The 27,189-nt window shown below is 43.8% G+C and overlaps 1 protein-coding gene across 1 annotated transcript in view; it reads right to left on the bottom strand.

Moving 5' to 3' along the window:
* Positions 1-10,112: 10,112 nt before the first annotated feature.
* Positions 10,113-27,189, bottom strand: part of LOC126293297 (uncharacterized) — a 104,238-nt gene continuing 87,161 nt past the window's right edge. The window contains exon 8 of the mRNA XM_049986428.1: positions 10,113-12,588. Within this exon, the coding sequence (XP_049842385.1) occupies positions 12,327-12,588 (262 nt within the window). The 3' untranslated portion in view covers positions 10,113-12,326. The remainder of the gene's footprint in view (positions 12,589-27,189) is intronic.

Genomic DNA, 27,189 nt, shown 5'->3' with positions numbered 1-27,189 from the left:
CACTGCCCTCCAATGCTAAATTTGTGATCCCTTGATGCCTCAAAACATGTCCTACCAACCGATCCCTTCTTCTAGTCAAGTTGTGCCATAAACTTCTCTTCTCCCCAATCCTATTCAATACCTCCTCATTAGTTACGTGATCTATCCACCTTATCTTCAGTATTCTTCTGTAGCACCACATTTCGAAAGCTTCTATTCTCTTCTTGTCCAAACTAGTTATCGTCCATGTTTCACTTCCATACATGGCTACACTCCAAACAAATATTTTCAGAAATGACTTCCTGACACTTAAATCTATATTCGATGTTAACAAATTTCTCTTCTTCAGAAACGCTTTCCTTGCCATTGCCAGTCTACATTTTATATCCTCTCTACTTCGACCATCATCAGTTATTTTACTTCCTAAATAGCAAAACTCCTTTACTACTTTAAGTGTCTCATTTCCTAATCTAATTCCCTCAGCATCACCCGATTTAATTAGACTACATTCCATTATCCTCGTTTTGCTTTTGTTGATGTTCATCTTATATCCTCCTTTCAAGACACTGTCCATTCCGTTCAACTGCTCTTCCAAGTCCTTTGCCGTCTCTGACAGAATTACAATGTCATCGGCGAACCTCAAAGTTTTTACTTCGTCTCCATGAATTTTAATACCTACTCCGAATTTTTCTTTTGTTTCCTTTACTGCTTGCTCAATATACAGATTGAATAACATCGGGGAGAGGCTACAACCCTGTCTCACTCCTTTCCCAACCACTGCTTCCCTTTCATGCCCCTCGACTCTTATGACTGCCATCTGAAACCTTATCAAAAAATTTTATGATTTTGAGAAAACTGTGTTAGACAACATATGCTGATTCTCATAAATGTAAATAATAAACATAGGGTCAACTGAGAGGGAAATATTAGTAAGCCAATGGGTTAATAGGGCTCGGTTAGAGTGAAGAATGAGTTTTGTACACCATACTATTTCAGTTTTGTGGTATGTTCAGAAATCAGACGGAAGCATAAATGACAGTGAAAGTTTGAGTCAGGACGTTCAGCATCCTGATGGTAAAGACAACTGCTCCGAATAAGCAGGAATTCCAGAGTAGAGTATCGACCTGGTACAAGTTTCAAAGTGGCTCTACATACCCATTAAACCAAGTCTTTCGTGTACCTAACTACTGTTATTGTCATCTCAGAAACACAGTCAAGTCTAAATATCAAGGCAGCGCCTTCAGTGAAGTACAATACTTATAACTGAAAGCATGTTTTTTCTCCACTGGTTTGCAGCCTCCCCCAGGGGCTCAGCATTCACTTGCTGAGTACGGGCTTGGCGACCCAGGGGTCCTGAGCTGGGGACTGGTCTGCGCCGCCAGTGTCCTGTCACCGTAACCCCCGAACATGCTTCAGCGACCACCGTACGGCGCGGCGGTGAAATGTTGTGTGCTGCGGGGAATGGTAATCTTGGCTTGACCGCCTGGATTGTGAGGAAGGCCAACCTCTATAAAAAACCCTCAATCTTTCGGTGTGCTCCGCGCCTAGAAGATGCATGGCTGTTGGGGTGGAACAGTTGCAAGCGGGCAACCTCTGGGGCACCTGCCGCACCCCAGTTGTATAAGGCTTACTCAGGCACGCGGGGCTCTGTCTGAGCGGACTTTTAGTTCCCTAGCTGCTCGTGGGACCGCAATGGACCCTTCGACGTCTACATTTCCCCCTACCAGTGGCTTGGGTGGGCCGCTGGTAGGAAAACACACCCCATCGAAAAAGCGGCTACGCGCTGCGAGTCCTCCAGCGCCTGGTGTTGCTAGAGATTTAACAGAATGTAGTAACGGAGCACATGCTGATAATCAGAATGTGTTTTTGATTATTAAAAGGAAGGAGGGTAGCTTTGAGAGGGTTTCTCCCTTTTACATCCACAAGGGTCTTGAGGGAATTGCAGGAACACTGAAATCTGTAAAGCGACTGCGCAATGGGACTCTGTTAGTTGAAACTTCTAGTTCCCGTCAAGTCGCTGCCCTTCGGAAAGCAAATTGTCTAGGAGAGTACGCTGTCGAGACCGAGCTCCACTCCACTTTGAATTATAGTAAGGGTGTTGTGACGTGTAGGGACTTGGTGGATATCCCCATAGACGTGCTAAAATCTGAGTGGGCTGACGAAGGAATTGTTGACGTGCAGCACATTATGAAATGAGTCAATGGGGACCTCGTCAAATCTGACTCGTTTATTCTCACATTCAGTTGCCCGATACTCCCAGAGCATGTTAAAGCGGGGTTCTTACGTTTGCCCGTACGGCCATATTTCCCCAACCCACTGCGCTGTTTTAAATGTCAGCGCTTTGGGCATACTACGTTGGGGTGCAATGGGATAGCCACTTGTGGTAAATGTGGTCAGCCTGCCCATGATGGAGCCGATTGTTCATCGCCTGTGAAGTGCGTGAATTGCTCTGGGAGTCACCCTGTCTGGAGCCGGATCTGCCCCATCTATCTCGAAGAACGGAAGGTACAGGAGATTAAAACATCTAAGCGCATCCCCTATGGTGAGGCCAAGAAGCTCTTTAAGGCCATGCAACCTCCTGTGTTTTCAACATCTTTCGCTTCCGCTCTCAAAAAACTGGTACAACTGGCCACTGTTGCTACACAAACGGAGGTTTGCTAGTGTTAGCACTAAAACCTGCGCTTGCCAGTGCACTTGTGCTGCTGCGGTTGTTTTGCAATCTGCGGCTCTCCCCGCTACATCGGACAAGGCCGTGGTTGCTGACATTGAGGTACTTCCTGCCTCCCCCCATATGGCGCCTTCTGCCCAGACGAGTCAACCTCCAACTGTTGACAAGGCTCTGCATTCCAAGCCCCCCAAGACAAAGCCTCAGAAGATGAAGGTTCTGCCACCTGAGGAGACTAGTCAGCGTCGGTCCGATGATGATGCCATCGTACAGTCTGACATCTCCCGTGGGTCGTCATCGGATCTTATGGACATTGATGTCGACCGGGGGCGATCTTCTCGCCCCAGGAATAAATCTCCGGCCAGTACGGTCCCTCCTCCAAAGCACAGAGGCAGGGTGAAAGTTCAGCCACCCTGATCACTGGCTCCCATATTACAGTGGAACCTGAATGGTTTCAGGACGCATGTGGCCGAATTACAACTCCTTATACGAGAGTGCCCCTTGTGCTTATGTCTCCAAGAGACACATTTTCGGGCCACTGATTCTCCTTCTTTACGCGGCTATACCGTATATCGAAAAGATGATCTGACGGGGCAAAGGGTGGTGTTGCGGTTTTTGTCCGTGACGTGCATCCCTCATCTGAGCTCCCTCTCGTCACCGACTTGCAAGCAGTTGCAGTTGACATTCTTGTGGGTCGGAGGCTTACAGTCTGTTCTGTTTATTTACCACCTCCGGATGCGATAGACTCTGAGGCTCTCACGGACCTTATTAGCCAACTCCCCCGCCCATTTCTTCTTCTGGGGGACTTCAACGCTCATAATGTCTTATGGGGCTCTCCGACTACTTGCCCCAGGGGTCGCATTCTGGAAAGCGTCATGATGTCTGAAGAACTGTGCCTCCTCAACTCTGGTGCTCCCACTCATTTCTGTACTGCTTCCGGATCGTCATCGGCTATTGACCTTTCCTTTTGCTCTCCAGCACTCGCGGATTCTGCTCTGTGGGAGGCTGCAGCTGACCTCCATTCTAGTGACCACTTCCCCCTCTGGATTCGCCTTCTGGATGAGGCTGTGGCATTACCAGTGCCGCCCCAGTGGCACCTTTGTAGAGCTGACTGGACACTTTTCAGCCAACTGGCTGTTTTGGAACACCGTGCCAGCGTCAACGAATGGGTAGACCATGTTGCAGCCGTGATCTCACATGCTGCTGAATTGTCAATCCCACGGTCATCCGGTCATCCCAAGAGGCGTCCTGTCCCTTGGTGGACCACTGAGTGCCACTCAGCCATCCGCGCCCGCCGTGCAGCACTGCGCCGCTTCAAGTGCCGTCCCTCAGCTGACAATCTTGCGGCCTTTCGGGTGGCAAGGGCCAGAGCGCGGCGGGTGATTAAAGAGAGCAAACGACGGTCATGGCAATCGTTCTTGAATTCCATCTCTCGCTCCACTAGTTCTACGAAAGTATGGGAAGCCATCAGGAGGATTTCCGGGAAACTCAGCCAGCTATCTGTCACGGTATTGCTGCATCAGGGATGTCTCCTCACGGCGCCGAGAGACATTGCCCAGACACTGGCCATGCATTTTGCGGAATCTACCGCCACTATTAACTGTGATCCACATTTCTGCCGCTACCGCACTGCCATCGAAAGGGGTCACTTGGACTTCCGGTCTCTAAATTCTGAACCCTATAACTGCCCCTTCACAATGTGGGAACTGGATTCTGCGCTGTCTGTGGCTCATGATACTGCGCCTGGTCATGATCAAATCCGGTACAGCATGCTGCGGCACCTGTTGCTGCCATCCAAGGAAGTTCTCCTGAACTGTTTCAATATGATATGGTTATCTGGCACGTACCCTGACTCGTGGAGGGAGGCAATTTTGATTCCCCTCCTCAAACCAGGGAAGGACCGAACGCATCCCAGTAGTTATCGGAGTATTGCCTTGACGAGCTGTGTTGGGAAGACGTTGGAACGCATGGTCAACCGCCGCCTGGTTTGGCTGCTCGAGACCAGGCAGCTCCTTAGCCCCTCTCAGTGTGGCTTTCGGAGATGTCGTTCCACTATAGACAACTTGACCCTGCTTGAGGCCGCCATCCAGCAGGCCTTTCTACGTAACCAGCATTGTCTAGGGGTCTTCTTTGACATTAATAAGGCGTATGACACTACTTGGCGCCGCCTTATCCTCAATCAACTCCATGAGTGGGGCTTTCGTGGCCGTCTCCCCATCTTCATTCGGTCCTTTCTTTCTCACCGCCTCTTTCGGTATCGGGTTGGTAATGTGCTATCGGATTTGTACGTGCAGGAGAATGGTGTTCCTCAGGGCAGCGTTTGAAGTGTCACCCTCTTTGCCGTTGCTATTAACAGTATCACGTCCACTATCCGGAGTCCTGCCCAATGCTCCTTGTTTGTGGACGATTTTGCTGTTTTCTGTTCTTCCTCCAGTCTTGTCAGTGCTAGTCGGCAGTTACAGCTTACGATAAAGCGCTTAGAGGCATGGACTGCAAAGACGGGTTTTACCTTTTCTGCAGACAAATCTGTGTGTGTTCATTTTAATCGTTCTCGGCGTCTTTTTACCTCCCCTGAATTGCGTCTGAGGGACACCGTTCTTCCTTTTAGAGACACTGTGAGGTTCCTGGGCCTCACTTTTGATTCCAAGTTGTCGTGGTTGCCGCACCTTAAAGACCTCAAGGTGCGGGCCCTGAAGGCACTGAATATTTTGAAGTGTCTGAGCCATCGGTCCTGGGGAGCAGATCGGGCGCGTCTGCTGCAGTTTTATAGGTCTTTCGTCCGATCGCGTCTTGACTATGCTTGCACCGTGTATGGGTCAGCAAGGCCTTCGTATCTGAAGATCCTTGACGCAGTACACCATGAGGGTATCAGACTGGCCACTGGTGCCTTCCGTACCAGTCCCATCCCCAGCCTGTGTGCTGAGGCAGGGGAACCGCCGCTCGCCATCCGGCGGAAACTCCTCATGGTGCGACGGGTGTGTCATTTCCTTGCCTGTCCTACCTCCCCTGCGTACCCTACCGTTGCCCGACCGCCTATGGAACGTCTCTTTTTCCAGTCGTCCCAGGGCAACAAAACCATTTGGGATTCGTGCCAAGCATTTGCTTGAGTCCCTTGGTGGTGGAGCGTGTGGCCCCCCAACGACAAGGTTTTACTCGCCTGCCTCCCTGGTTGCTCCAGAGGCCCAGCATCCTTCTAGGCTTGTCGGAGAACCGGAGCAACTGCACTCCGGCGTTTGTTTTTACCTCCTTATTTTACGATATTTTAAACCAGCATCCGGACCATGTACCTGTATTCACAGATGGCTCTAAACAGGGGGACTCTGTTGGTTGTGCTGTTGTTTTCCCTGATCGAGTCGTCAAGTTACGGCTTCCTGCTGCGTTTACCATCCTCGATGCCGAATTGTTTGCAATCTTGCGGGGATTGGAGCAGATGAGATGTGTTACCAGTCTTAAGTTCCTCATCTTTTCTGACTCCCTGAGTGCCCTTCAGACCATGCAACACTTGTACCCAGCGGATACGGTCGTCCAGAACATCCATGATGCCCTACTCCACCTGCAACGGCAGGGGAAGGAGGTTTCTTTCTGCTGGGTGCTGGGGCACGTGGGTATTAGGGGAAACGAACTGGCGGATGTGGCTGCCAAAGATGCATGTTCCCTCCCTCACGTTGTTGAATGTGCCGTCCCCCTCCATGCTTTAACCTCCCTTTTGCGTTTTCGTGTTATGCATCAATGGGAAGAGGAGTGGTTGGCAGTTTCTGACAATAAGCTGCGTCTGGTAAAGGCCACTACGCGACCATGGTGTACGTCCTACCAGTCATACAGGCGGGATGAGGTTCTCCTCACTCGCCTCCGCATTGGACACAGTCCCTTCACGCATGGTTTTTTACTCCGGCGGGAGGACCCCCCAATCTGCAGTGCTTGTGGCGTCCAGATTACTGTCCGCCACATTTTACTTGACTGTCTTTTATTCTCTGCAAGACGACGCAGCGAATGTGGTTAAGGTCTTACGGTTTTGTGTCCTGTCCAATCTGTTTGCCTCGGATTTTAGGGAGAAGGTTTTAATGTGCTGCTGGGTGACTGGCTCACCCAGGTTTTAGGTAAGAGGTCCGCCAGTCACGATTACCTCCTTGTTTCCCTTCGGTATCTGTTCTCTTTTCCTTGTGTTTCCTTTCCTTTTTAGTGTGTTTTTTCTCCTCTTGTTTTGCCTCTGTCTGTGCGCATTTGGAACTGCGTCAGGCCTGTGTCTTTTAGCCGTTCTCCTTGTTCGGCGTCCGTCTTCGTCCCTTCGCCGCTTGTGTTCCTGTTTCTATGCGTTTGGGCGCTGATGACCACGCTGTTTAGCGCCCGTAAACCTCAAACACACACACACACACACACACACACACACACACGGTTTGCAGCCAGAACATGACTGACCATCTAGATGGGGCTGCAGCTAATTATAAAGACATAGAATATTTGTGAATATACACACATTACAAACATGATATTGCAAGGATCTTCCAGAAATGGACACTAAGAAAGGGAGGGTCCATTAATTACATGAGGCAGTTTTGGCAATTTTTCAAACCATCATCTTTAGTGAGATGTTGAGAGATTTGATTTGGCTTTACCCCTCCTCCTGTAAAGTAACGTGAGATTTGTCGAAATGCATATTTCTAGTGTAAATACATTAATCTGTACTTGATAGCATTGGATTTATTTTAAAAAATTATTTGCTTGATTATTTTTATGTAAAGCTAGTTAAGGACAGTATTTAAGACATAATCACAGTGAGCAAATCGAACAATAAAATACTTAAAAGCAACAACTAAAATTCGTAAAACAATATTGATTCTAAACCAGTCCACAGGGACTCATGCGTGGTCGCAACATAATAATCATAATTCATTTTGAATGAGCAACAGCGATCAACAGCGATCACTTTGGGGCTTCGTGAATAATGTCCAAACTCGGTTACTAATTGTACGTGTTATCACAGTGGTCCCACTAATTATGCCTTTCAACACTGAGTCTGGTAACCGCATGCTGTTTAGTATGTATCTCAATGCATTATTATTATTATTGTGGATGCATCTTTGCTATGAAGGGTCCAAGGCTGTATGATCCAGCGGGTTGCACAATGTAGAGCATCTGAGGACAACATATTCTGTTGTGAAGGTCATGCGGTCATTAATATGGACATTACTATTGTCACTGGTTGCTAATGTGCGACATATGAGCACTCATATTACATGTAATATAAATGACAAGTAGATGTTGTGTTGTTATACTGTGCTCTGCTATCATATTTAGCATCGTGAAACTGATATTGTTTTTGTAGTTATTCTGTGCTATGACAGGACATTTGTTTCAACTGCCTATTTCTTATTTGTCTAACCACATTTTTGTTATGTTCAGCATTACAAAAGGTTGTAAATTTAGGATACATGTAACCTAATAAATGATGTATATTACAGTATGAAATGTCAGAATATGGACGAAATTTTGAGAGAGTCATTCTTTTATCACTGACATGTGAGGAGTCATGAAGCCCGAGTGCGCGAATTTCGCTTCACCCTGTATAAAAGTCAGTGCAGTAAAGATGAAGATGTCAGTTGGTAAACTGTGAGGATACTTACAGGTGCAATAAAAGCCTTAAAAGTTTAGAATTGTCAAGTCCTATGTTTTGTAAATTTTAAGTTATTCTACATTTAAGATTAATATTTAACAAGTCAGGGTTTCACAGACTACTATGAGCTGAAGATATAACGAAGTAACATAAAATATTAACCAAACCTCACAAAGCTGAATATTCCTCTGCTTTTATTATGCTTAAGTATGGTAATCTTGTGGGGAAGGTAATGAAAGATATGATCTCATCTTTAGCCTTAACTTGAAATTGCAGTTCTCTCAGAGTAATCTAGTTTAGTATTAAAAGTACAAGTAATTATATGTAGGTTAGTGCTCCTGACGTTTTGGGTGCTATGCTGGCTGGAGAGGTGGAAAAGGATGTTTCCCCAGAGATTAGTTTGGGTCATCAGTCTTCTGATTGGTGGCAGCGTGCCACGAATTCCTTTCCTCTCATTCATCTCAGGGTAGCACTTGCAACCTTGATCCTCAATTATTTGCTGGATGTATTTGGATCATTGTCTTCTATAGTTTTTGCCCTCTGCAGCTCCCTCTAGTACCACGGAAGTCATTCCCAGATGTCTTAACAGATGTCCTATCATCCTGTCCCTTCTCCTTGTCAGTGTTTTCCACATATTTCTTTCCTTGTCAGTTCTGTGCAGAACCACCTCATTCCTCACCTTATCAGTCCACCTAATTTTCAACATCCCTCTGTAGCACCACATCTCAAATGCCTCAATTCTCTTCTGTTCCGTTCAGGCTTTCGTCGTCATAGACCATGTCATCTTGTTGCATAAACTTGATACCATTGGTATCTGCCATATTTTACTGGCAGCAAACAAATAGTAGAAATATGGGTTCAAAAAAATAATAAATCAACCACACGATTCTCATTACAAATAAGTATGGTGTACCACAGGGCTCAGTACTGGGTCCGTTCTATTTTTGATCCATATAAATGACCTAAGCAAACAAAACAAACACTGTCCCAACAGGCCTTGAAGGGCCAATGGTACTGATCAGCCAGCATGTCATCCTCAGCCTCAACCCTTAGGCATCACCAGATGTGGATACAGAGACTCGTGGTCAGCACACTGCTCTCCTGGCTGTTGTCAGGTTTCATGACTGGTGTTGCTACTTCAGTCAAGTAGCTCCTCAATCGGCCTCACAAGGGTTGAAAGTGCACCCTGCTGAGACCTGGATGGTGACCTGTCCAGGTGCTAACCAAGCTCGACAGTGCTTAACTTTAGTGATTTGATGGGAACCAGTGTTACTACTGTGGCAAGGCCGTTAGCATATAAATGACCTATTATTAACCCAACACTAACAGCACTATCCAGTTTGCAGATGACAAGCAAGCATTTTAGTTGGCATAAATGTTACAGACAACAAAAAAAGAGACATTAACAAGAGTTGTAAACTGGTTCAGCTAAAACAAACATAATGAAAGTATAACAGTAGCACTAAATTTTCATATCAAGAGAAGAGAAAATGGAAAGAGGATATCAAAATTCAGATATCAGACAAAGAAGATAAGATGTGTTGCTAAACCAAAATATCAGAGGATCTTGTTCCTTAGATGGTATATTCTCATTGACAGCATATTTAAGAGACTAAGCACTACATGCTTTTTAATGATAGTACTTGAAAACTTGTCATAAGGACTGTCTGATTGTTTACTGTGCTAATATACATTTTGTTCTGAAGAATGGGATCACTATCTGGGGTAGCTTGCCATCTTCTCTAAGACTCTTAAATATGCAAAAAAGAATAGTGAGAATCATGGTTGGAATAAAAAGGAACAAACCCTGCAGACTATGTTTAGAAGGATGGGGAGTCTTCCTCTTCCATATATTCATCTTTTTGAAAGTGCAATGTTTATTAAGAAATATGCAAAAACAAATCCTAGTGCCCTTCTCAAAAATTAAAATCTTCATCATTGTCATCTTAATGAATATCATAATAAAACAAGGCAAAAAACTGACTTTTACATGCTCAAAATAATAACCAGTTTATGCCAAAAGGAACATAACACCACAGTAAAATTATTTGCAAAAAGTTACTAAAACAATTTAAAGTAATAACTGATCTAAAAAATTTACAACAATATCAAAAGAATAACTATTAACATGTTGCTTCTAAAATCTAGAAAATCTTTTACAACCCAACAGAGTTAATATGAAGGGTACAAACCACAATCTTCACCACTTACAAAAATATTGTGAAACCATGACTATTTTCTTGTATCATGTAAAGACGGACTTTATTAATATTAGTTTATTCATATTTTCAATTGTAATTTTCCAGTTAACATGGTATAATTATAAGCCAGAGCTGAAAAAATTGTATTTATTAATACACAGATAATATCAGGTAAACATGAAGACATACTTGCATTGGTCTGTCCAATATCGGATGTGCTGTACTGCACATGTACAATTTAATGGAGCAAATAAAAAATACCAACAAAATACATGTATATGGTGTCCACCATATAAAGACAGGTGTAATAAATACTGGTCAATAATTTTCTGGACCTTCCTTGCTGCATGCTTTGAAAATAGTGATCACTTTACTCCTTTTTCTTTTCTTTTTTAAATCTGTATCATTTTTACTAATTCTGGTTCATTTGTTGGGAGAAGGAACAAACTTTTTGTCTCATGAGGAGTACTTCGTATTCATTACGTCAGAATTTGCTTTTTTTGTTCTAAAGATTTTTTCCTGTCTGATACCTCTATTAAGGCCTCATGGTGTTCAGCAATGACTGACTGACCTGTAATTATTTTCTGTATTGTTGTATATTGGTAATTACATGATCAATTAATGTCTCTTATCTTTACCGCTAGATTTCGACAAATGTTGTATGCATGTATGATAGAGTATGCATCATTGTAAAATGCTGTTTCCAGATGCAATTACATCAACATTAGAACTGTGATTGAATTAAACTGTCTTACCTCTTCAGCATACTGATACATGCAGAATAATCTCTCTCTCTCTCTCTCTCTCTCTCTCTCTCTCTCTCTCTCTCTCTCTCTGTGTGTGTGTGTGTGTGTGTGTGTGTGTGTGTGTGTGTGTGTGTGTGTGTGTGTGTGTGCGTGTGCGCGCGTGCATGTAACTACTGAAGTGACGTATGTTTTCATCACAACCCACCTTTATTTCATTCAGTCAAAACATTACCTGTGGTAGGGCTTATCCATCTGCTTTAGCTTACAACAGAGGTGTGACATCTTCATCTATGGTCACTAGACTTTTCCTCTAACAGTGGTGTATATAAAATAAAAGAAACTAGAAGACCACAACAAAATACAAGACTACCAATGGCATTTCACAGTAAGGTGGTATTTATCTGGTGACCAGGACCAAAGACCATCTGCAGTCACACGCATTCTTCTTAGCTGTTTCCTACACAGTACATTCTAATTCTGTGCGTGTGCTATTTTAGAGTTGCTGGATCATTAACGTTGCCATTTTATCACTTCAAATAAATAAAAGATATTTGAAATCCAATGTGACTAGAAGGAGGGATCGGTTGGTAGGGCATGTTCTGAGGCATCAAGGGATCACCAATTTAGTATTGGAGGGCAGTGTGGAGGGTAAAAATTGTAGGTTGTAGCAGGTACTGGGAGATGAAGAAGCTTGCACAGGATAGAGTAGCATGGGAGAGTTGCAACAAACCAGTCTCTGAACTGAAGACCACAACAACAATCATTGCAACAGAAACTGAAACAACATTACTGTACATGATTATATTCCCCCTGCATGTTCCTTAAACATATTTGTAATTATCTTACTTCAAAACAGTTTTTATCATAATTATTACAATTTTACTGGAATGTCAACTTAATAACAATGTTATAAAAAGCAATCTTGGGTTTCACAGCACTAGACAGCTTAAGAGTCCACTATGACACACACAGCCCAGTAACAATAGTTGAGGAGTATTAAATTTTCATCCAGTTACACAGGTCAAGCCAAGATGTAGTTGGTATTAAGAGTTACAGTTCCCTTTAAATATTGTATCATCTAGAAAGGGAAGCAATAGGCTGTTTTCAGCCCAAATACTGTTATTTCACTCATTATCACTGCTACTGATACTGGTACTATAACCGTCACCATCTTCATCACTCTCCAAACTGTTATTACGTGCTTCACCTACATCACCAGGTCCGGCATTCTCTTCCTCTGCAAGTTCCTCATCACTCTCGTGATCCTCCATGTTGTAAACTGGCTCCTCCTCTTCAATGGTGCCGTGGACTTCAAGACTGGGCATCTGCTCACTCAGACCATCAACAACTTTAGGGTCACCTCGACACCCTTTGATTATCAGCTTCCTGCGACACAAATGGAAATACTATTGTTAATGTTACAATGATTCTATCCAACAGAAATATCTCTATATGACACATGTTTGCACAATAGTATTGCTGGCAGATAGCAATTACTTATGTGCAGGTTCTTATTTACACACAAAATCAGTGTTAGAAAATAATCTGAAAGAAGGTGACAAAAGAGAGACAAAATGAAAAGGAGAGAAAGAGTATAAACAAGGCAGAAAGAGAGTGAACAGGGAAAGAAAGAGGGTAAAAGGCTGCAAAAGACGCAAGTGTAATAATGCAAGTTAATGATGACTTTGTGAGACTACTCTTCTGTACAATGTACATATTTGGAACACACAACTCCTTTCAAACCATCGAATTACAGCTTTAGTTGACGGAAAAATATATATAAAAATGGTATTAGCATGGGAAGTGCCATATCAGGTTTTTCTAGCAGATATCTTCATCAATCATGTTAAGAAGGTAACCTATTATTACAGATATGCAGGTGATACACTCTTGCTTATCAAAGGCAATAGGTCCGATATTGATGAAATTCTGAACGAATTAAATTGTCTTCATGAAAAAATTGTCTTCGCAATGGAAATTGGCACAATGGGCTCTATCAGTTTTCTGCATCTAACTATAAAGAATGATAATAGCAGGCATGTATTCGGAATCTTCAGAAAAGCAACATATAGAGATGCTATTCTAGACTAATTCTAATTATCACTATTCACATAAGAAAGCCTTTCTCCATTTTTGCCTTTAACAGAATTTTTAAATTGCCTTTGTCGAACTCAGACTGTGAGTCAGAAATTAAAATAATACAGGATACTGCTGGAAAAAATAATTATCCCAATGAACATGTACAACAAAATTGCAAAGAGCAAAAAAAGAATCCTGAAAATAATGTAGAGCAAGCTAAGAAATACCACTTTGCTGTATTATGGGACTAGTAGCATGAGAACAGCTTCAGTTTTTAAGAAACAAAATATAGTGGTTTCCTTACAGAAACCTCTTAGTCAATAACATCCACATATTCAGCTATTTGCAGGAATCAGGAGTCTATAACTTCTCAAGTGCTGAATATAATGCTATTGATATAGGACTAACAGGAAGAAAGCTAGAGGTGAGGTATTGTGAGCATGTGGCTTTAGACAGAGAAGGTACAGTGGAGAGATCTAATTTTGTGGCACATCTGGTTGCCATGTGGCATGCTCTCCCAGATTTAACATCACAGCTTAAATTGTTACATACAGGGATTAAGGGCAGATATCTCGAACTCCTCAGAGATGGTGATATTCTGCAGTCAAAAACCGCCTGACCGTGTCCCCTCGGAGTTATTCATGGGCTGTCTGGCTGCTGAAGTTTAAAAATTAGAAGTCCATCAGTCTCCCAGGAAAATGTCAACACATCTTTGGGTGCTTATACAGTGGTTCTATAGTTGCTCACAATATGAGAAGTTTACCGTACAGATTATCTGTACACCTTTGTTTTGCTGACTTGATACATGCTTTATTTCTAATGATCAGTAACATCAGTGTAGGTTACAATATTTTTCATAATTTACATTTGTTAGTATAAACAGTTAATATTAACATCACAAAAAGCAAACTGTATCAATACATCTATTGGTCAGCATACTGGTTTACTGAAAGAATAGAAGTTCTTGCATCTGTAACTTTTTCACACTAGTGTGTAAATAATTTTGCAAAATGAAATTGAAATAGATTTATTTGGATTTGACACACCAGAGAGCATAGTTGAGTGATCTTGTTTTGGGTTTCAGTTCAAGGTGGACAAAATATTTTAATAAGAAAGATATGTATTTTTAATATCTGCTACAGTGTTACTAAGATCATGATTTTGTTAACACATATTTCTAGAAAAGACAGGTCTATTGGTACACAAGCAATTTGAAATGGTTTGTGTTTGTATAATTTTGCACTATTTTTTTTTTGACAAGATGTGATATTTTTAACTCTATTCTGTATTTTGATTAATATAAATCTCTGTACAACCTAGTTTCTTCAGATGTACTAACAAATTGTTATAACCTTTAATCACAATAATTGCGTGGATTTTCACACTCTCTCTTAGAAACAATAGCTGATCACATGATTACAACTCAGTCTCTCGTATTCGACTGCCATGCCGTGACATGCGGCCGGTACCGTTCGTAGCTAGGTGGCGCTCCCGCGCTCATCTGATTTGCGGAGCGCCTCTATCGCCGTTTGTGCGTACTGTCGTGGCGGCACTGTTAAATGTCGTGGCACTATCACAACACTTTTCCCCCCTTGAAAAAAATAAACACTCACTTCCTTGGAGACATGGACAGCGCAGAGACATCCATGGCCTCTTGTGAGGCCCCGAGGAGATCCCGCGCAGAGACACGGGAGTATGGTCGAAAATGTCCAGGACGGAAGCTCGTGCGAGGAACGTGCCTCCTGGATGAGATGATGGGTGAAAACTCCGGAGCAGCATCCATAGGTGTCATTGACCTGGGAGTGTGCTCCAGCGAGATGGGTCCCGGAGAAGGCGGCGTCGCGACTGGGGCCGGTTCCGGAGTACTTGGAAGCGGCAGCGACGGCGGCTGCATCAACACGGACGGTAGATCGGCAGCAGCGACAGGACTGGCGTCTCGGGCTGGTGGAGGCGAAGGATGGGGCGGTGGCACAGGTGTGGCCACCACTCGTGGGCGCATCTGGTCGTAATGGCGAACAACCGTGCCGTCGCCCGTACGGATTTCACAAAGCCGGCGGCCACGAAGAGCCTTGACCACTCCTGGAATCCATTTAGGGCGAGATCCATACCCTCGTGCCCACACGTCGGCGCCCACCGAGTATTTTCCCGCACTAGGGAACACAGTACAAGGCCTGACAGGGTGAAGCAGGTGCAGTAGAGTGCGCGGTTGGCGGCCATGCAAGAGTTCAGCAGGGCTGCGATCACCCAGAGGCGTGAAGCGATAAGAACTCAGAAATTGCAGCAGGGCGTCATCTGTGGAAAAATCACTAAGGAATTTTTTCATCTGGCATTTGAAAGTGCGGACAAGGCGCTCGACCTCCCCATTCGATTGCGGATGGAAGGGAGGTGCGGTAACATGATGAATCCCTTGTCCAGTACAAAAATCACGGAAGGCCTGCGAAGAGAACTGAGGGCCATTGTCCGTGACGATCGTGGATGGAAGACCTTCTAGCGCAAAGATTTTGGACAAAGCCAGCGTCGTCGCCGCAGTGGTGGGCGACGGACATCTAACAACAAATGGAAACTTCGAGAAGGCGTCAATCAACAGTAGCCAATAAGTACCGAGGAAGGGGCCAGCAAAGTCGGCGTGCACCCGTTCCCATGGCTGAGCTGGATCAGGCCACGGAGAGGGCATTGTACGAGGTGCCGCCAGTTGTTGAGCACACTGGCCACATGCAGCAACCATGTGGGCGATGTCCGAATCAATGCCGGGCCAATAAACGTGCCTGCGGGCCAGGGACTTAGTCCGAGAAATACCCCAATGGCCTCCGTGCAACAGTTTGAGAACATCTTTGCGAAGAGAGGCTGGCACCACGACCCGTGGAGATGCGCCATCCGTGGCCAGAAGAACAACACCATCACGAACAGACAGACGAAGGCGCAAGGCATGGTAGTTGCGAAGGGGATCCGATGCCCGGCCCCCGGTCCTGTCTGGCCAACCTCGTTGAACAAAACCGATCACCCGACGCAGGACCGGGTCCCGCGCAGTAGCTGACGCGACCTGCGAACCTGTAAGTGGAAAGCCCTCGACTGCACGACGTTCTTCCTCATCAATGTGGAAACAGAGGAGTTCATCGCGATCGAAAACAGGGTCGGGGCCCATCGGCAATCGCGACAATGCATCCGCGTTTGCGTGCTGGGCCGTGGGGCGATAGTGAATCTCATAATGAAAACGAGACAGGTATAAGGCCCAACGTTGCAGGCGGTGAGCTGCCTTATCCGGAAGTGATGCCGAGGGGCTGAACAGAGAGACCAGCGGTTTGTGGTCGGTGATGAGGTGAAACTTAGAACCATACAAAAAAACGCTGAACTTTTTTAGAGCATAAATGATAGCGAGCGCCTCCTTTTCGATTTGAGAGTAACGCCGTTGCGCCTCGTTGAGGGTCTTGGAAGCATAGGCAATGGGTCGTTCCGACCCATCCTCATACCGATGGGCGAGAACAGCCCCTAGGCCATACTGTGACGCATCAGTCGCCAGAACCAAGTGCTGACCCGGACGGAATGTGGCAAGACAAGGCGCCGACTGCAAATAAGCCTTCAGGCGGACAAAAGCCTGCTCACACCCGTCGGACCAACAGAAGGGGACGTTTTTGCGTAACAGCTGATGCAGAGGATAAGCTACCGCTGCTGCGGATGGAATGAATTTGTGATAATAAGCAATCTTGCCTAGAAACGCCTGAAGTTCTTTGACCGTAGACGGCCGGGGTAGAGCGTTAATGGCCGCAACGTGCTCACGGAGAGGGCGTATGCCCTCACGGGACAACTGGAAACCAAGATACTCAATGGAGTGTTGGAAGAACTGTGACTTGTCCAGATTGCACCTCAACCCAGCCGAATGCAAAACTCGAAACAGTGAACGTAAATTACGAAGGTGCTCCGCAGTGGAGGCTCCCGTGACAACAATGTCATCCAGATAGTTTATGCAGCCGGGAACAGAAGCCGTGAGCTGTTCCAAAAACCGCTGAAAAATGGCCGGTGCGCTAGCGACGCCAAATGGTAATCGCTGGTACTGATACAACCCACAAGGAGTGTTGATAACGAGAAATTCCTTGGAAGGAGCGTCCAACGGCAACTGATGGTACGCCTCCGATAAGTCAAGTTTGGAAAAGAACTGGCCCCCAGCGAGCTTGGTAAACAACTCCTCAGGACGAGGAAGAGGATAAGTGTCAATGACGCTCTGAGCGTTGACAGTGGCTTTAAAGTCACCACACAATCGCAGACTCCCGTTTGGTTTAGAAACCACCACGATCGGCGATGCCCATTCGCTGGAGGTAACCGGAAGGAGAATCCCTGAAGCTGTTAACCTGTCTAGCTCAGCCTTGACAGGTGCACGCAACGCCACTGGAATAGGGCGTGCCCGGAAAAACTTAGGGCGAGCCGTAGGTTTAAGAGTAATGTGGGCTGCAAAATCCTTGGCACAACCCAGACCAGCAGAGAACACGGACGAAAATTCACAACACAATCCATCAAGCTGTTGATACGGAATGTCCTCAGATATGAGGTGCACATCATCATCAATGGAGAACCCAAACAACTGGAAAGCATCATAACCGAACAGGTTTTCAGTGCCCGCATGATCCACCACATAAAACGTGAGGGGCCGAACAACAGACTTGTAGGCAGTGGAAGCATCAAACTGGCCCATGATAGGAATTTTCTGCTGATTATAAGTCCTCAGATTGCGCGTAACTGGAGACAAAGGAGGGGAGCCCAACGCCAAATACGTGCGAGAATTAATGAGAGTTACTGCAGAGCCAGTGTCCACTTGCATGCGGATGTCTTTATTCAGAACACGAACAGTAACAAACAACTTATTTGTTTGAGAAATCACACAGTGAACATCCATGTCCGACGCCTCGTCCTCGTCGACAGGAACTTTATGGGACTGACACACAGAAGCAATGTGGCCTTTTTTCCTACATGAATTACACGTGGCCCAACGTTTTGGACACGCTGCCCTGTCGTGCTGTACGAAACAACGGGGGCAAGAAGGAAGCGCGGAACGAACCGGCTTCTGTGGTTGCTGGTTTCGCTGCGAGCGTTGCGGCCCAACGCGACGTTGTTTACGCGAGTGAACCGCCGCCACATCTTCGTTCTCCTGTGCAACAGGCAAATTGTCCTTGTCGAGAGTTGACTGTACAGCGCCTACATCACACCACGCGTCTATTTGCGCGCCAGCAGCGTGAGACACTTCAAAGGATTGAGCGATGCTTAGAACTTCCGACAACGACGGGTTTGGCAGTTGTAGGGCACGTTGCCGAACTTCTTTATCAGGAGCAAGCCGTAGAATAGCATCCCTAACCATTGAATCCGCATAAGACTCGTGATGAGTGTCCGTGACAAACTGACATTTCCTACTCAGGCCATGTAGTTCCGCCGCCCAAGCCCGGTAAGATTGATGGGGCTGTTTACGACACCGGTAGAACGCCACGCGGGCGGCAATGACGTGGGTGTTTGTTCGATAATAGGTAGACAATAAGTCACACATTTCTTGGAAGGACAGGGAGGCTGGTTCCCGCAGAGGGGCTAACTGAGATAGCAGCTGATAGACCCGAGGGGAAATCCAAGATAGAAATAACGACTTACACATAGGAGCGTCGACAACGCCGAAAGCCAAGAAGTGTTGCCGCAAACGCTTCTCATAATTCTCCCAGTCTTCAGCGGCCTCGTCGTAAGGAGGGAATGGAGGCGGAGAAGAGGAAGACAGACGATGAGTAAGCGACGTCGACAACGCCTGAATCGCTGCCGTCAGCTGTGTTTGTTGTTCAATGAGCGCTTGCATAAGCTGTTCCATGTTTGCCCCGTCACGAACACGCAAATCCACAACGCGGTGAAAATATCCCATCCTCGTCGCCAAAAAGTGTTATAACCTTTAATCACAATAATTGCGTGGATTTTCACACTCTCTCTTAGAAACAATAGCTGATCACATGATTACAACTCAGTCTCTCGTATTCGACTGCCATGCCGTGACATGCGGCCGGTACCGTTCGTAGCTAGGTGGCGCTCCCGCGCTCATCTGATTTGCGGAGCGCCTCTATCGCCGTTTGTGCGTACTGTCGTGGCGGCACTGTTAAATGTCGTGGCACTATCACAACACAAATACTCTGTACTATAAATATATTCAATACAGAGGGTACTGATGGTGTCCTTACAAACATGGAGCTTAGCTGCATAAGTTTTTGTAAGCAGCTGGCTCAATTACAATCTTTTCACTATTAACACCTATGTTTGAAGTTATATTTGGTGCATTATTATAAAAGTCCATTGGATTTAGTCTTAGTATGCATGTTCCCTTGCGAAACTCGATGTTTTCTATTGCATATTGATAGATGTTTATGCATTGATTGTCTAGGTTTGACTGTGTGATTTATTTCATTTTAGCACTGAAGATGAGCAGTCTGATTGAAATATATATGCAATAATAAAAAAAAAATAGCTTAAAATTTACACAACCAATGCCGGAGTTTCCCTGGTTTGCAGTACTTGTGTGGTTGTGGTGCACAAATTTCCTAATGGAATCCAATCTCAACAAATGTCACCTGTTCTCTGGGCTTTGAAGTCATACTTTAATCATTCCAATGACTTGCAGAGACAGATGAGAATATCAGCCTTGCCCACAAAGTTTCAACAAAGCTCACAATTTGCAGCATTGTCCCCAGAGCTGACTGTGGACTTCTGGTTCTGAGTCGAGTAGAAGGCTTGAATCACATTCTCTGTGACAAGTTAGGCTGTGAGTTCCTAGACTTGCGCTATAGGGTTGACAGTTGTAGGGTCTCCTTAAACAGATCAGGTGTGCACTACACATCAGAGACTGCTAACCAGGTAGCTGTGTGTGGGGTGCAACAAAAGAGCTTTTTAGATTAGGCAACTCTACATCCAATCCAGATTATGATAGCTGTAGGAAACCCAGAAGTATCAGTGCAAGATCAAAATAAATGCCTGCCACAGTGAAAGTATTAAAATTCTAGTGGTTATCTGCCAAAGTATTTGCAATCAAGTGCCAGTTTGAAGCACTCTTAAAAAGCACTAAAGCTCATATAATACTATGCACAGAAAGCTAGTTAAAACCTGAAGTTGACAGTAGTGAGATCTTTGGAGAAAATTTAAGAGTATACTGAAAGGACAGCAACATGAGTAATGGAGGTGGAGCATTTGTCAAAGTAGACAAGAAAGTCAAATCCACTGAGACAGAAACTGAAGCTGCACATCAGGTGGCTTGGGCAGGACTCAGTGTCAAGGGTAGGCATAAAATTTTAATAGTGTCCTTCTATCAAGCACCAGACTCACCTCCTGATGTAACCAGAAGCTTTAAAGAAAACCTCAGTTCATTTGTGCATAAGTTTTCTAATTGTACTATAATCATTGGAGGAAACTTTAATCATCAAACAATCAATTGGGACAGGTATCGTTTTGTTAGAGGTGGGCATGAGAAGACATCCAGTAAAAGATTACTAAATGCTGGACACTACCTACAACAGGTAGTTCAGAATTCCAATCATGACAGATATATTTAGATCTAATGGTAGCAAACAGACCTGACCTCTTTGAGGAAGACCACATCGAAACTGGTATCAGTGATCATATGGCAGTTATATCAACTATGATTACCCAAGTACAAAGGGCAACTTTAAACACGAGAGATAAAAAAGGAGTGATGTCACACCTCAATGAGAAACTTGAAGCTTTTAGCGTGGGACAAGAGCACATAGGGGAACTATGGTCCAAATTTAAAAAAAAATAGACCTTGCACAGGATAGATATGTACACAGCAAAACAGTTCATGGTGGGAGAGACACCCCCCCCCCCCCCCCCTTGCTATGCAGTCACAGTAAAGAAACTTAAAGAAACAAAGGCTACAGAAGAAAAGGTGCAAAAAAATAAGTTTAGGGGTATAGACAGAGAGATGCTGAATGAAACAAGTTTCATAGTCAAGAGAGTAATGCATGAAGCCTTCAGTGACTACTGTAGCAGAATACTGTCGAAATGATGTTTCACAAATTAAGAAATTCTGGGTGTTTAAGTTAGTGGCACCGCGTGGAGTCACTCATGGGCAAGACAGGAACTGAAATACAGGGTTGCAAAGCCAAAGCAGAAATGTTTAATTCTGTTTTCAAATGTTCCTTTACAGTAGCATTGCCCCAATTTAATTCTCATACCACTAAGAAGATGAGTGAAATAGATGTTAGTGTCAGTGACAAACAGCTGAAATTGTTAAAACTGAACAAAACTCCAGGGCCCCAATGGAATCCCTATCAGACTCTACACCAAAATTGTGGGTGAATTAGCCCCTCTGTTAACTAGAATCTCTTACATCCCTCAAACAATAAACCATGTCCAGTAGCTGGAGAAAACAAAGGTCCCACCTAAATGAGATTTTCACTCTGCAGTGGAGTGTGCGATGATATGAAACTTCATGACAGATTAAAACTTTGCACCGGACCGAGACTCGAACTCGGGACCTTTGCCTTTTGTGGGCAAGTGCTCTGCCAACTGAGCTACCCAAGCACAACTCACAAGCCGTCACCACAGCTTCAACTCTGCCAGTACCTCGTCTCCTACCTTCCAAAATTCACAGAAGCTCTTCTGCGAACCTCGCAGACATGTGCTGGGGTCCACACAAACACCACTGAATAATGGGACCATTCCAGGGCATAGATAGCCTCTAGAGTTAGACATGCACAATGTTACCTGCCATGTTGATTTGCAGTGCGTTACCTAGTCCTACTTAGTTTCACGTGAGCTCCAGAGGCCCACTGCACAGCGTCCATGGAGACGAGGCGCATGCCAGAGCTTAAGTTAAGTCTTGATGTTGACTTAATACTTATGTACCACATTTTTAAAATGTTTAAAATGCGTATTCAGGCTGTTTTAGTTTTATTTCTAGTCCATGCCCAAGACAAATTATAGATTCAGGTATATCTTCTGAAGAAGGCTAAATTATTTGGCATAAACCCAGGTAAAGGTTGGTTTCATTACCGCAATTGAGGCTGATAGTTTCTCATATATTAAATATGGAGATAATGGAAGGATCATGAGGAGGAAAAAAAGTCCCCGGAAATCCGAGAAGATATAGCACAAATAATGATGGTCCATTAACATAGAGCAGATGTTACACCTAGCCCCATAAAAAGGAAAACGAAGAAGAAGAAGAAGATGAAGACAATGATACGGAACTGAACAGCAGTTGCCAGCACTGAAATTCCAAAGGCAAGATGACAATCAATGGGGCTTGTACAGAGACTAGCCTTACCACACAATGGCAAACTGGATCAAAGAGACATTGCTGCTGAAACAAACATCTGGCATCTATAGTTTAGTTCATACAAAATCAGTGCCCTAAAGGAGTTTAGGACAGTAAAACAATTTGCACCCCCAAGACATGTGGTTAAAAATGTGGGAAAATTAAGCTTCCTCATACAACATGTTGTAAGCTGACATATAGAATAACAGCATTTATTTTAAGGGGGGATGTAATGGATTTTGGTCCAAAAAAATCAATTTTTCAAAAATAATATTTTCTTGATCTACACAGTTCAATCTATGATGTGTGTGAATTTTATCATGATAGCTTTAGAAATGCCTTTAAATTGTTACACTGATTAGCTCTGCACTGGCAGCCACTCCCACCTTTTCCGACATTTGGGAAACTGCTTGCTTCAGCAGAATTTTTGTCAGTGTGAAGGCTTGCTTTTTTTTTTCATGGAAATCAGTTTAACAACAAAAAAGAGGAAGCAGCTCGAAATGAAGAACATAAGCTCTCAGCTTCAACATTGAAACTTGGGGCAGGAGGTGCATGAATGATGTTGATACGGATATGGATTCCACTGGATTCAGTCACTGATTTAGAGCTTCTCTGCCAAGCTATAAAGTTTTCATGTTCATCTGTTAGCTGTGAAAATACAGAATGCATGATTGTTGTTGAAGAAAGATGAGTGGAAATAGCTTGTTATTTTAAATTAATTTGTCATTTGTGTGGCTATGAATCTTCATTTTCCTTATATAAAAAAAAAAATGACACTGACCTATGAAAGCAATTGTAGGTTAGCATATGCTATGAGATGCCTTGGAAATGCAGGGAAGGAGGTGATTTATTGTGTGGTTTTCTGAACATACTTCCACCTCATACAAGGTTTGAAAAAATAATAAATGTCTGATGCTGTATGCAGTACTGCCAAAGTTTCTATGACGCAATCAGTGGATGGATTGGTAGAAATAAACCAAAAATAAATAGATCTTGGGATAGATATTCATGACAATGAATCTCTTACAAATGTTAGTGACCTGTGTGTGTGATATGGGACCTGTATGGAAAGGGGCCACACATCTCTGTATGCAGTTGCAGCTGTTATTGGTACTGACTCACATAAAGTTTTAGATGTAGAAATTATGTCTAAATACTGCCATCAGTGTGCAACGAAGAAAATGTCCAACAATGAAGACAGTGAGAAACTGTGGCAAGAACAGCAGGCAGTAGCATTCTCTAAAAATTATAGTGGCTCAAATGGGGGCATTGAGGCTGCTGCAGTTAACTTTCACATCATGACTTTTTTTTTTCTGAGCAAGTAGAAAATAACTGGTTATATGCAGTCAGTAATCTAACTGATATTTTTGTGCCTGTGCACAAAAATATCAGTTAGATTACTGAACGGTGTAGCTACAACATTACAACATTTTGAACTTTATCGAAGCGGGCTGATAATTAATGGCACATTATGTTCCATCTCAGGAGCGAATTTTCATTTACCTGCAAGAATCACTGGTACAACTAATGTTAATTCATCCTACCCTCTAATTTATTGGCCAGAAAACGCCATCCAAGCATTTCCTACACAAAACCTATCCTACCTCAATGGCTCCCTTGACAGTTCACTTCTGAAGTCATTAGATATGTTCATAAACTCACAGCAAGGCAAAACTGATGCCAATGTTATGATGCAACATGTCTTAAAATTAAAAAGTGAGCACCGAACTAAAATTATAATGCTGGGAACGGGTATATCTGGAACCTTTGTGTTGGTGTTTCTGATTTGTACAGTTTTCTTTTATTTAAGACAAAAAATAAGCCAAATAATAATAATAATAATAATAATAATAATAATAATAATAATAATAATAATATACCACTTCATCAAATCCCTGTTAACTGGGTACCACACTCTTAACTGGTGTACTTCAGTGGTTACTTTTGAACATTAGTGAATTAATTTTGTTTATTGAACTTCAGTCTTTCTTAAACAGTCTCATGTTAAAATAAACAATACTGTAGAATAGATATTCTTGCATTAATATAGGGTAGATTAAAAAGGTGTTGCTATGTAAGTTTCTAAGTGAAAACTCTATTTTTGTTTATTCATTGTCACACTTATTATTACGATTTATGTGTGAACTATGTCATTCACGAGCGTAGAGTGCTAAAGTATTTTCATCGTTTTCATTGCTTGAGTTAGTGCTTTTGCGTCTGAAGAGTGGAGGAATGTTGAGTGGTAAATTCGGGGGCGAATTTCTCCGAAGAGTGGAGGAATGTTGAGTGGTACTTAAGATAGGTAAATAAATTAGTTAAACCAATATGAAGTGAAGTAGAAATTAGAAAATAAATGAAAAACTTAGTTTAGTTTAGAAGAATTACATACTGCCATACAGCAGGCAGAGCACCCGTGGCAACAGCCAGTGCTCGTAAGTTCAGGAGAAGACATCGCCCTCCCCACATAAGCGGAAGCTGTCGATTCATCCATCAGGGCATCGCCCGACCGGCTCACGTGTTTCTCAATTGTCGCATGTGGTCAAAGGCCCTCGCCTACATTCCAAGAACCAATGACTGACGTTAAGAAGATTCTTCGAGAACCTTCTCAATGTGACAGAAGAGGCAATGACCGTGAGGTCGTTCACCTCCAGTGAAATGAAGTGAATAAATATGCAAGACGCAGTGGGCCCGACGAGAGTAGCAGTAGTTTTCAGTCAGTTTTGGTGCTGAAGACCGTCATGCAAGAAGAGACTACATCATACACAGACGCACTAAGTCCGCCACTGTAATGGAATAGCAAGGAGCAGCCTCGGCGCCAGAAGACAGAAGTTAAAAGGTATAAGAAGACTGATTTTTACGTACCCGGGTGACTCGTGAGGATGGGAAGGAGATGGCCTCGCATCAGCAGTCACCTGTGAGCTGGGATGGAGATCTGACAGCTAAAGACTGGCAAGCGGGAGTCCGTTGTTCGAGTTCGGGGCACTGGCCTTCCCCCGCCGCGCCGCTCCGCTGGCCGACGTACAACACTGACACAAGCAGCCGACAGAGAAGGGAAACACTGGGACACCACATCCAAGGTATCACCACCAGATTCACGACTTCGTTCTCAATAACTAAACGGGCCACAGCACGATGAGCATCTCCAGTCAACTGGGCGAGACGATGACATGAGATACACACCGCCACACGTAATCAGACGCCGCTGCTGCCACAGCAGAAGGCTTCGCAAACGACACAGCTGCCACTCTCCAAGCCAGAACATCCAGTAAGGAAACAGTTGTACAAAACTTTCAATAAAAGTTACCTTTTGTAAAAATGCTGTTTCATTCTACCTCATACCTGAGCCAAGGAAGAACCCACCCTGCCCACATGTTGTTAAGAGAGAAAAATTAATTTATTTAGTATTTTCACCCTGAGATAATGCTTTAGAATGAAATGCCCTTTGCAGTAATGCTCATCCTGACAATTGACTAGCACCAAAAGAGAAAACCCAGTTACATTTAGTGTCAGAAGTGTTACACTTCATTCAAAGCTGTAATAGATAAAAATCTGTAAAATATAACAATAGAAAAGTTGGAATGTTTTGGCCACATCGAAAAGAGGCTTGGTGGTAGGCCTCATCACTTGCTGAAAGAGAAGAAAGGTGAAGTACTTGAGGCTGGAAAACTGCTAGGAGGAAAAGGCAGGCTTACTCTGAAAGAAATTAATTCTCTTTAGTTATTTTATGGGAAATCTAAGAAGAAAAACATATTATTTAGAGGCAATGAGGCATACTGTGTGGGCAATTGTTTTTCCACAAGCTTTCCACTGACCAAACAACAATGCACAATCTGTGTCCAAAAGATGATTGGTGCATGTTCAATAATAGAAATGAGATTTATTCTCGTAAAAATTCATTGCCAGAACCTGTTATTAACGCAATTAAGCCCACATTCAGGTTTCTTGCAAACCCTGATTTACTGAGGAAGTGTCTTCACATTAAGACACAAAATGCAAATGAAAACCTCAATAATTTAATTTGGATTAGATGCTAAAAAAGGACATTCTGTGGACTTAAAGTACTCAAAATAGGTGTCAACAGTGCAGTTTTATGTTACAATAATAGAAATAATGGCAGAACTGAAGTACTGAAGAGAGTTGGTGTAGGTCCTGATGTGTTTACAACAAAAGCATTTTACACCATTGAGGAGAGCAGGGTCAAGAAAACCAACAGATCAGTGTCTTACCTGCAAATACAGGCCAGGCACATTCAAAGAGGAGAGAAGAGAAACCTGGAGGATGAGGAGTATCAGTAAGGACAATTTTAAAATTGAGCTAAGTTTATTACATGTAGAAGTATAAGAAGAAAATCCTTGAACCTCATTTTCTCTGTTTAAAGTTTTTATGTTATTAGAAGCCTTTTCTCAAGAATTTTGGATGTGCAAAATTAAAAACTCTGTTAATGATACAATTCGTACCATAAATTAATAACTGTAGTTCAGTGGTCTTATAACCTCTCCCCCCCTCCCCATGAATCATGGACCTAGCCGTGGTGGGGAGGCTTGCGTGCCTCAGCAATACAGATAGCTGTACCATAGATGCAACCACAATGGAGGGGTATCTGTTGAGAGGCCACACAAACGTGT

Source organism: Schistocerca gregaria, chromosome 10 (assembly GCF_023897955.1).
Source record: "Schistocerca gregaria isolate iqSchGreg1 chromosome 10, iqSchGreg1.2, whole genome shotgun sequence".
Taxonomy (NCBI): domain Eukaryota; kingdom Metazoa; phylum Arthropoda; class Insecta; order Orthoptera; family Acrididae; genus Schistocerca; species Schistocerca gregaria.
The sequence above is the reverse complement of the archived record's forward strand: the minus strand, read 5'-3'. Positions and strand labels throughout refer to the sequence as shown.